The sequence below is a fragment of the Phodopus roborovskii genome, unplaced genomic scaffold, assembly GCF_943737965.1.
Source record: "Phodopus roborovskii unplaced genomic scaffold, PHOROB, whole genome shotgun sequence".
Lineage (NCBI taxonomy): Eukaryota > Metazoa > Chordata > Mammalia > Rodentia > Cricetidae > Phodopus > Phodopus roborovskii.
The window spans coordinates 14,008,918-14,020,308 of record NW_026125295.1 but is presented as its reverse complement, the minus strand read 5'-3'; the positions used below and the strand labels follow the sequence as shown (position 1 = coordinate 14,020,308).

The window sequence follows — 11,391 nt, the reverse complement described above, 5'->3', positions numbered from 1 at the left end:
CAACTCAGAGATTCTGCCTCTGCCTCCCCAGTGCTGGGATTAAAGACATATGCAACCACCACCTGGTGCTTACATTAATTTTTTTTAGATTACAAAAAGAGATAAAAATGTTAGATATATTAGCATTACCACTGTTTGCAGTATGTACTAAAATCCACATTGTAGAAAAAGCAGCTAACAGGTGTCTGTAAAACAGCTGGAATAGATTCACACCTTTGAGTCATAGCAAAAGTCCTGACTTGGGTTAAAAAGCATAAACATTCTTTTCTCTGTCCATAAGGCTGGATATATAGACAGGACAGAGGTGTTTTTAGGGTGGGGTGGGGTAGGGTGGGGTGTGTGTGTGTGTGTCTGTTGGGGGGTGTGGGGTGGTGTGTGTGTGTGTGTGTGTGTGTGTGTATGGTGTGTGTGTCTGTTGGGGTCGTTGGGGGCGGGGGTGGTGGCCTCTAAGGCACGGAAGGAGGCGGTGCCAGGTGAGGCAACCCGGGACCTGGGTCAGACCCCGCCTCTGGCTCTGCCGAGCTCCGGAGCCCGGAACCGCTCCCGCAGTGCTTAGGCTGCGAGAGCTACGGACTACATTTCCCACAATGCACCGAGGGGCGAGCTGGGACTGGCCAAGCGGCTGGAACCGGGCCTCTGCCACCAGAGGCCGGTGAAAGCTGTCTTCCTGCGCCGGTGGCCGGTTAAGGGTCGGCAGGAGAGATCGATTCCTCCGCTGTGGCCATGTCTGTATCCTCCAGGGGCGGTAGCCCCATGAAGTTGCAGCCTCAGGCCAGGCACGGCTGGACACTCATGTTTCCCCAGGGATCTGGCAGAGGGCAGTGACTGGCACCCTTGGTAGGTCGTGTGCTCCCCCAAGAAACAGGTGAGTTCGACTACCAACCCACGTGGCCTGGGGGCGGCGAGAGGCGGGCAAGCTGTCATCTTTAGAGGGAGGGGCTTGAAAACTGGGGGGTCCCAGCCATCTAATGCACCGTTAGGAGTACTGTGTCTCCTTGGGGTCTCTCAGCCGGCTGACCCCAACTGGGCAATACGAAAGATGAGGCAAGAACTCATTTTTTTTTTTTTTTTTTTTTTTTTTTGACCGAGAGAGCAATGTCCCATAGACAGCAGTAGCTGGTTAAAACACCAACCCCCCATTCGGACGTATTCGGCCCTCAGAGCTCTCTTAAAAAGCGACAAAGGGGAGGTGGAGTGGAGTGAGCCAGGCAGCTGATGGGAGGGTCTCGGTCAAGTGTGTTCTGGCTCAGATAACTAGGCTGTCCTTACACTAGGTGAGCCAACCCTTTCTGGGCTAGAGTTTGCTGGGAAATGTGAGCAGCCTTTGTCAGGAAGGGGAGTGGCCTCCAGAGGTGACCAGGATCAGGCTACGCTCAGTATAGAGTAGGCATTCTGCTGAAGCACCCACATAGCACAGCCTCAACTGGGCCCTTCTGTCATACATTCTGCATCCTCCTCCCAGATAGACCAAAGGGTCAGGGCCACAGGTGAAGGCACCGTCAGAACGGGAAGAAGGAACAAGGTAGTTAGGAGCCTGTGAGAAGGGGCTTTGACCAGACGCTCCCCTTTTCCGGAGCCATCTGAGGGAAGGAGGGACAGTAGGAGGGATAACAACAATTCACTTGGTGATACCACTCACAGGCTCTACAGGGCACTTCTAGGAAAAGTTGCATGCCCTGGGGACATTTAGAGGAGCTGCCTAAAAAGTGTTCTTGCAGAGACTTCCTGGGCTGGCCGGAGATACACTTACCTAACTGCTTCAGGCCCAGCTTCCCAGGAGCATCAGCTGCAAAGGTTAAAGCTCCAGGGGAGGTGGAAGGTGGGCTTTCCCCTCCTTCCTGCCTGAGTGGTTTGCTATCCAGAAAGCTGTTTGCTTTACCATGCCTTCTGGCTGGAACTTGGCACTGACCTTGGAGAGGGTAAAGATGTTATATGAGCTCACATAGCAGAGGGACTGTTGTGAAAAAAGCATCTGCTAGCTCTAGACAGCTGACCCTATCCAGGTACCATGCTAGGGACACTCCAAAACTCTGGGCTCCTTTAATGGAGGCACAAAAGGCATACTGACAGAGTGGGCCCTCAGGACAGAATGAAGCTGGTGTAGAACTTTGTAGACCACAAAGAGGGGCATTATGCAGGTAAACTTGGGAGGGATATGTAGGAGCAGCTAGCAACTTGTTTCTGTAACTGATCAGCCAGTTTGCTTGGTACTCTGAGGCTCTTTGGCCTGACATGAGGTCAAACTGGAGCTCACCTGGCTTCCTAAGGTCACTATCAGACCCTGGCTTACTGAGCACATTCCCAGAGGATTGATTTGCAGGACAGAGACCACTGGGTCTGTGTGTACATGCAGTCTGAATGCTAACAATGACCACAATATGTTAATAAAAGCAGCTGAGCATACTATATGCCTGCTCTAAGTAGCGGGATCACATGTATTAACTCATTTAATCAGTGGCAGCTGTTTGAAAGATAGTTCCATTCCATGCCAATTATTTATTCATTTGATTTTTCCAGATGGGGTTCCTTTGTGTAACAGCTCTGTCTGTCCTGGAACTCGCTTGTAGACCAGACTGGACTGGAACTCACAGAGATCTACCTGCCTCTGCCTCCTATGTGCTGGGATTAAAGGTGTGCGCCACCACTGTCCGACTTCCATTCCATACCATTTGTTAAGTGAGAAAACTGAGACCAGTAAAACCAGTCCCTCAACTACAGAGCTGTTTTTCCTGAACACTTGATTACTTCCAAAGACAAGCTGTCTCTACAGTCAAGGGTTTTCTTGCCTGATCCTAGGAACATTTGACCTGGGTGTTCATCACAGAATTTTCATTTTCTTTCCCCTCCAAAGATTTTATTTCTTAAATGTTCATTTAATTTCTCCTGCATATGTCTCATTTGTAGCAGGTGACAGGAAATGTGACCTTTAATCTAGAAAAAATCAGGGTGAACAGGTATGTTGCTGGAAAGCCTCTCTGATAAGGTACTCTGGCAACAACCTGAAGTGAGGGAATGGTCATGTACGAGCCTAGGAAGGGCTATAAATGCAGTTGGGTGAGAGTAGAGAAAGGGGCAAAGGTTGAGTGAAGAGGTGTTCAGGATAAGCTGAGCTGATGTAAAGAAGATGTGGGAAGGATGGGTAGAAAATAACCTTGTAGAATTAAAGGAGGAAGTGCCTTGTGTGCCATTAGAAGGAAGTGTTAGAGAATTGTGAGCAAAGCCATGACGGCACCTGACCTGTGTTTCAAGAGACTCGCCTTGAATGAAAAGACATAAAAGGTGGTTAGGCATTAGGACTGGTTAGGAGGTTGTGGCAATAATTTGCTAGAGAGAGAATGGTGGCTTGGACCAATCAGATAATCATGGAATTGATAAGAAGAAATGGTCAACTATTGAGCCCAGTGTGGTGGTACACACCTTTATTCCCATTACTCAAGAAGCAGAGGGAGGTGGATCTCTCTGTTCAAAGCTAGTCTGATCTACAGAATGAGTTCCAGGACATTCAGGGTACACAGAGAAAGTGTCTTGGAAAAAAAGAAAAAAGAAAAAGAAAGAAATGGTCAACTATTGGAGATAGGTGTTTACCATTGATACCACTGATATGTTATTCTGCAAAAGGAACACTTGCTGTCTTCCTCCCACTAGTTACTCATTTTTAAGAGTTTAATTATATGTATTTGTGGATGGGGGAAGTTGTGCATGTGAGTGCAGAACCTGAAGAGGGCAGAAGAGGGCATTGGATCTAGTGGAGCTGGAGTCACAGGAAGTTAAATGCTTAATCCGGGTGCTGGGATAAGCCCAAATCTTCTCTAAGAGAAGTATGTGCTCTGATCCACTTGGGTCCTTAAGCTTACCAGGCAAGCACTTTAACAACTGTGCTCTCTCCCCCGTCCTACACGTGGTTTTATATAGTGCAGTGCAGGGACCCAGAGCTTTATGCATTACAGGCAAGTATGCTATCAACCGTGTTACATCCCTAAGCCCTGATTTTGATTTTGTTCAAACTCTGTAGCTATGCTGGTCTCAGATTCACTATGTAGCTCTGAATGATCACAAACTCATGACAGGTGGTGACACTCTTGCCTCAACCCTTTGAAGTGCTGGGATTACAGATGCACCCCAACAACAGCCTCTGCCCACATTGTACTTTTTTTTTTTTTAAGATAGGTTCTCATATGTCCCAAGTATCCCAAGCTGCTGCCTCTACGAGCTCTCAAGTGATAAGATTACAAGTGTATATCACTATGTCATGTTTTATGCAGAGCTGAAGATGGAACTAAACCACAGCCCCCATGCCCTGCTGTTTGTTTGTCTGTTTTGAGATAATGTCTCAATCTGTAGCCCTGACTAGCCCCAATCTTTCAACAACCTTCTTGCATTAGCCTACCACGTTCTGAGATTGCAGGACTGAGCCACAATGCTCAGTTTTGTGTTCAAAGACAGGACTTCATATAGACAAAGCTGACATCAAACTCATTATGCCAGCAAGGACCAGGCATCCTCTTGTCTCTGCTTCCACAGTCCTTGGATCACAGATGGCACCAAACCTGGCAACTTCACGTTGGTTCTGGGGATACAGTTCATGTCTTCTTGCTTGCAAGGCAAACACTCCATGGACTGAGCCATCCCTGATGTCCCTGTTGGCTTGATTTGTTTTAAGATTTGCTTTTATTATTTTATTCATGTGTGTGTCTGTGTAAATGTATACCACTTGTGTGCATGGCTGTGGAGGCCAGAAGAGGAAATCTGTTGCGTGGAGTTGCAGTTATGGGCAGTCATGGGCCTAACATGGAGCTGGGAACCAAACTTGGATCTTCTAGAAGAGCAGTAAATATTTTTAATTGCTGAGCCATTCTCCAACCACCCTCCCCATTGGTTTATTCTTACTTTTATTTTTTTTTCTTTTGAAACAAGGTCTCACTTAAGCAAGACTGGACTTGAACTTGCTTTGTAGCTTAGAATGACCTTGAACTCCAGAGCCCCTGGCTTCCAAGTCTCAAGTGCTAGGATTCTGAGTATGTGCCATCAAACCTAACAAGGAACAGCCTTTAAAGAGAGGATAGATTGGAATCTTGGTTTGGGGTGTACAACCTTAAGATAACAAACTAGACAGTTATGTGTGTATGCCTCCTGCAAATAGAAGAAATATTGGGGCTAGGAATAAAAGTTGGATCCATTAATGTGTAGAGGTAGTTTAAAACTATGAGGCCAGAATGAGGTCACAAGGGCATTGAATAAAGACAGATGAGAAGCAAGGACTGAACCCTGGGCCCCTCCAATAAGAACTGTTAAAAAAAAAAAAAAAAAAAGACACAGATGGGTAGTCTGTGATGTCATGAGGGGAACCAAGAAAAGAGAATGGTGCACTAGAAGCCAAGAGTGGAAAGTGCTTTAGGAGAGAAAAAGTAAGCCAAGATTGGTTGCATATACATGTAATCCCAGTACTTGGGAAGAGAGACGGCACTTCATAGTGAACCTCAGAATAGTAGAACAGCCTTAGCTATAAAGTAGGACACTGTCTAGAAAAATAAAAAAGATAAAACGGGATGGAAGGGGGAGGGGAGAAAGGAGGGGGAGCAGATGAGAATATATCAGGGGTTTCAATTACTGACCAGGGATGAAGGAAGTTAGATCTTGGAGGTCACTGGTAGAATAATGTCTGGATGTAACAGATTCCAGAGAGAGTAGGAGAAATGGAGATGCTGTGGCAGAAACCTTACTGCTTAGCAGTTGTCTCCACAGTTCCCAGCCTCCTAATTCTAGACAGCGTTGACCCTGAAGTATGCAAGAGCTTACATATAATCTAGCTGTGTTTTCCCATGCTGTAGCATGTGGGAGGCAGTTTTCTGATGCTAGTAGAATGGACCACTGCTTAGAAGGAAGCTACTGAGAATTATTTCCAGACAGGGGCTGGAGAGACTGCTCAGTGGTTCAGAGTGTTTCCTCAAAACCATGAGGACTGGAGTGAGAACATATACATAACAAGCCTCACAAATAGCTTGCCTTGCCAAATCCAAGAGGGATGGAGAGGAGGATAGTTTAAACTTGCTGGCCTCTAGATTAGCTGAGAAAATGTTTGTTTTGGTCTTTCTAGAAAGGGTTTCTCTGTATAACAGCCCTGGCTGTCCTGGAACTAGCTCTGTAGACCAGGCTGGCCCCAAACTTACAGAGATCCACCTGCCTCTGCCACATACAGAAAAAAAAAAACTTAAAACTTAATTCTTATCTTATTTATTTATTGGCTTTTCGAGGCAGTCCTAGCTGTCCTGAAACTCACTTTGTAGACCAGGCTGGCCTTGAACTTCTGAGATCCACCTGTCTCTGCCTCCTGAGTGAGTGTTTAGATTAAAGGTGTGTGCCAGCACTACCCAGCTAAAACCTAAATGTATTTATAAGAGAATACCCAAAAGTCATTTCCTGGGAATGTGACTTCATGGAGTCCTGGTAAGAAACTTCGTACTAATAATCACACTGGTGTCTACCAGCAGCTGTCTCCTTTGCCCTCCATGATGCCTCTTTTTTCTGTTTTTCCTCATAGGACAGTCCAAAAGATGTCTGCCGACATGCAGAGGGAGAGAAGCAGCGAGTGCCCTGATGGCACATTGGCTCCTTCTGATGGCCAAAGTGTTGAGAGAGCTGAGAGCCCCACACCAGGACTGACTCAGGGAACAGAGCCAGGTATCCCCAACCAGAGAATAGTGGAACGGCCACGCCTCCAGGGGGCAGTGAGGGTCATAACCACTCTGTCTTTCCTACTCACGTGGACATTTGCTCATTCATTAGGTCTTTGTCATATGCTGGGGATATGGCAGAGTTACTTTTCTTGCCATTCATATTGTACCAGCCTAGACAACTGTGAGAAGCTGCCTCTTATAAGAAAAATACGGAAAGATCTAAAATGCCTGCTTTCTTCTCTTAACACTCTTACTTTAAAGTCTTTATTTAAAATCTCTCTGTCTCTCTCTTTCTCTCTCTATCTTTTTTTTTTTTTTTTTTTTCAAGAGTTTCTTTGTGTAACAGCCCTAGCTGTCCTGCTCACTTAATAGACCAGGCTGGTCTCAAACACACAGAGGTCCACCTGCCTCTGCCTCCCAAATGCTGGGATTAAAGGAGTGCGCCATCACCACCTGGCTAAAATATCTTTTAGTAAAAATTCAAGCTGTGCTGGACATGGTGGTGTACACCTGTAATCTCAGCATCCGTGCGTTCAGGCAGATTGGTGTGAAGTCATGGCTAGCCTGTGGCTACATAATGAATTTGAGGCTAGCCAGGGCTCAGCAGTAAGACCAAATTGTCATCTCCGAGAGAAGAAAGAAGGGGTTGAGGCTTCAGCTTATTAGTCAAGTATTTGCCTAGTATGCCTCGGTCCTTAGATTCCAGAATCCCAAAAATATATAAGAGAAGTTCAACATGGCCCCTGTCCTGGAGAAGCCACAGCTAGTGTTGTCTGGTATTTTGCTTGTGTTCTGACAAATAAAGCTTGCCTGGAGATAAGAGGGTTAACCATAGAAGCCAGGAAATGGTGGCACAAGCCTTTAATCCCAGCACTCAGGAGGTGGAGACAGGAAGTGATAAGGTGGGGCATAGACAGCATCTCAGCCCCTTTTGAATGTAGGAACAGACACAGGAAGGAAGTAAGACTCAAGCTTCAGGCTAGTGGTCAGGGGCTATAGTAGCCCTCCCTCATGGATGGAGAGAGTAAATAACTAAACTTGTAGTCTTGGGGGGATACCATTGTAGTGACCAATAACTGGTTAGTATTCCAAAGGAAATCAAAGAGAGAAAATGATAGTACCTGGGGTTGGAGGGCAGGAGGTCAGGTGTATAAATAACTACATCTTACCTGAGAGCAGAAGTGTGACAAATACTCACCCACATGGGAAGATGGAGACAACTTTCCAGGCACAGGGCAGGTGCAGAGCTCCTGGGGTGAGAGAGAGAGAGTGTGTGTGTGTTGGAGGATCCAAAGCACAAATGTAAAGGCCAGAGTGTTTGGAATGGGCAAGGGGATGAGCTGTTCAATGTTAGTGAGAGGTAGGCAGATACCAGTTTCCCTTGCTGACTTAGGACCAAGAACCTTTAGGTTGTAGATGAACATGACCCATGGTAGACAGTGGTAGGCAGGACAGTAGCTCGGCCCCATCAAGTCAGGCATCTCCTTGGTGAGTGGTGAGTATCTGCCAGCAGCTACCTGTGTAAGCACCAATGCCTTTGGTCTGCAGGTGCGGGGCAGGAGGGTGCCATGTTTGTCCATGCACGTTCCTATGAAGACCTGACAGAGTCAGAAGACAGGGACACTTCTGAGGACAGCCCCAAAGAGTATGCTGGGAGTCCCCCATCACTGCCTACAGACATGCGCCAGATCAGCCAGGACTTCAGCGAGCTGAGCACCCAGCTGACAGGGGTGGCCCGTGACCTGCAGGAGGAAATGCTGCCAGGAAGCTCTGAAGACTGGCTGGAGCCCCAGGGGGCAGCCGGGCGACCAGCCACGGAGCCTTCTCAAGAGGGAACAACTGAAGGGGACGAGGACGCTACGGAGGCATGGCGCCTCCACCAGAAGCATGTGTTTGTACTGAGTGAGGCAGGGAAGCCTGTGTATTCTCGCTATGGGTCTGAGGAAGCACTTTCCAGCACTATGGGTGTCATGGTTGCCCTGGTGTCCTTCCTGGAGGCAGACAAGAATGCCATCCGCTCCATCCATGCAGGTGAGCCTCCTGAAGAGGGTTGTGGGGAAGGCTCCAATGGCAGGGTTTATTTACACCCAGTTTGGACACACCTACTCACACAGACACTCACTCTCACACACTCATGTGCACTCACACACACAGAGAGACACTCACACCTAGTAAGCTGGGTTGTGCTGTTTGCCTGAGAGTAAAGTGCTTCCATCTCTCTGAGCCCTCATGCTCTTACTGAACGGAGGCTAACAATATCAGCCTCCTGAGGTGGTGAGGCTGTAGTGAGAGCCAAAAGCAGTTCCAACAAGAGTTTTGCCATTGGAAAGCATGAAAGCCCCCTGGGGCACTGACAAAAAAAATAATGAAAAAATTAAAAAATAGAAAAAAAATTAAGCCCAGATTCCTTACCAATTGAGTTAGCAGTTAACAGAAAGTGTGTTTTCCTGAGCTGGCCTGGTGATGTATATCTGGGTCAACCTGGGCTACTTGAGATGCAAACAAAGAATGTGTTTTCCTGAAGAGCTTTTTGTGTGTCTGAGAGAGTCAGTTTGCGAAACAGATGGCAGGGAAGGGAGGTGACTGGCTACCCACAACCAATAAGTCCCTACTGAATTCAGAGCTCCCTGCAAGGAAACCCTGGAAAGAGAAGCCCACTGGGAAAGCCTATCCGGGAGGGCTTCTGGGAGGAGGGCTGAAGCTGACCCCCTGCCCACACCCTCAGATGGCTACAAGGTAGTATTCGTGCGCCGGAGCCCTCTGGTGCTGGTGGCGGTGGCCCGTACACGGCAGTCGGCCCAGGAGCTGGCCCAGGAGCTACTGTACATCTACTACCAAATCCTGAGCCTTCTTACTGGTGCGCAGTTGAGCCACATCTTCCAGCAGAAGCAGAACTACGACCTGCGGCGTCTGCTCTCAGGCTCGGAGCGAATCACCGATAACCTGTTGCAGCTAATGGCTCGAGACCCCAGTTTCCTGATGGGTGCAGCTCGGTGCCTGCCCTTGGCAGCGGCAGTGCGGGACACGGTGAGTGCCAGCCTGCAGCAGGCACGCGCTCGCAGCCTGGTCTTTTCCATTCTGCTGGCCCACAACCAGCTGGTGGCGCTGGTGCGCCGCAAGGACCAATTCCTGCATCCCATCGACCTGCACCTGCTTTTCAACCTCATTAGTTCCTCCTCATCCTTCCGTGAGGGCGAGGCTTGGACCCCCGTGTGCCTGCCAAAGTTCAATGCGGCTGGCTTCTTCCACGCGCACATCTCTTACCTAGAACCTGACACCGACCTTTGCCTGCTGCTTGTCTCCACCGACCGTGAGGACTTCTTTGCGGTCTCTGACTGCCGCCGCCGCTTCCAGGAACGCCTTCGAAAGCGGGGAGCCCACTTGGCCCTGCGGGAGGCTCTGCGCACACCATACTACAGCGTTGCCCAAGTGGGCATCCCTGACCTTCGCCACTTCCTCTATAAGTCAAAGAGCTCAGGACTCTTCACCAGGTGAGAGGAGAGGCACTGCTTCAGGGAGACAAGGATGCTGAGATGGGGGGAGGCTGGTTGGTCCTGAGACCTAAGATGCAGCTCTGAAAATGACCACTCCTCTGGGGCTGTTTTCCTCTGGCATCACTCGGTGGGACACCTCTCTACTTCAACACATGTAGGCCTGGAACAACTTGGGAAAGAAGCTGGAATAGAGGTTTCCCAGGTCCTTTGCCCTGGAGCAGCACTGCCTTTGGGGTCATTTTGGGCCAAGGCAGGATACAGAGCCTTCCCACACACACACCCCCCCCACTCCTCAACTAAAGCAGCTGGGCAGATATATCCACCCCATCCCCACCATCAGAAGGTTTCCCAGGAGACTACCTCCTCTGCTCTAGACTTGCTACTCTGTTAGATATCTAAACTCAAGAGTAACCTCTCCAAGGGAAGGGTCACCAAAGGTGAACCTGGTGGGGGGCTCAGGGTTCAGTCTGTCCTGGGTAATCTTCTATAGCCAGAAGACAATACCCTGTCATAGGGGAGCACCTGGAGAGAACAGGCAGTAAAATCTCCCTGTCCAGAAATAGGTATTTCTAGTTCTCCTGAGAAGACTGTGAAAGGCATTCCTTTGTGACCCTGCTTCTCCGTCTGCAGTCCTGAAATTGAGGCCCCGTACACCAGTGAAGAGGAGCAGGAGCGGCTGCTGGGCCTCTACCAGTACCTGCACAGCCGTGCTCACAATGCCTCTCGCCCACTCAAGACCATCTACTATACAGGTCCCAATGAGAACCTCCTAGCCTGGGTAAGGTGGCCCTAGGTGAACTGGTCTTCCTGCGGATACTGGGTAGATGCCACAAGAGGCATGAGGCATGACTATTCCAGGTGACGACCCTTTGCCCCCTCCTCCAGGTGACAGGTGCCTTTGAGCTCTACATGTGCTACAGCCCACTGGGGACCAAGGCATCAGCTGTCAGTGCCATCCACAAGCTGATGCGCTGGATCCGGAAAGAGGAAGACCGGCTCTTCATCCTCACACCCCTCACCTATTGATGGAAGTGGGCAGGCACATGGGGCCTGGGAAGCCACGGGAGCCTCCAGGTGAGGCTGGCTTCCCCTGCCCAGCCAGCAGCAGGGACTGTGGGTTGGTGCGTGCATTAAAGTGCTTTGGGAAAGACACTGGTTGCGCTTTGTCATTGGCTCTTTGGTTTGTTTGTTTGCTTGGTTGGTCGGTGGGTTTTTGAGACTTT

The 11,391-nt window shown here is 49.0% G+C and overlaps 1 protein-coding gene across 1 annotated transcript; it reads left to right on the top strand.

Annotated features, from left to right (window-relative positions):
- The first annotated feature begins 580 nt into the window (after window positions 1-580).
- Mon1a (MON1 homolog A, secretory trafficking associated) lies at window positions 581-11,320 on the top strand. Its single transcript, XM_051204744.1, has 6 exons — window positions 581-865; window positions 6,539-6,678; window positions 8,223-8,705; window positions 9,400-10,165; window positions 10,799-10,946; window positions 11,054-11,320. Exons 2-6 carry the CDS (start codon window positions 6,552-6,554, stop codon window positions 11,192-11,194), a joined length of 1,665 nt encoding a protein of 554 aa, XP_051060701.1. The 5' UTR covers window positions 581-865; window positions 6,539-6,551; the 3' UTR covers window positions 11,195-11,320.
- The last annotated feature ends 71 nt before the right edge of the window (window positions 11,321-11,391 follow it).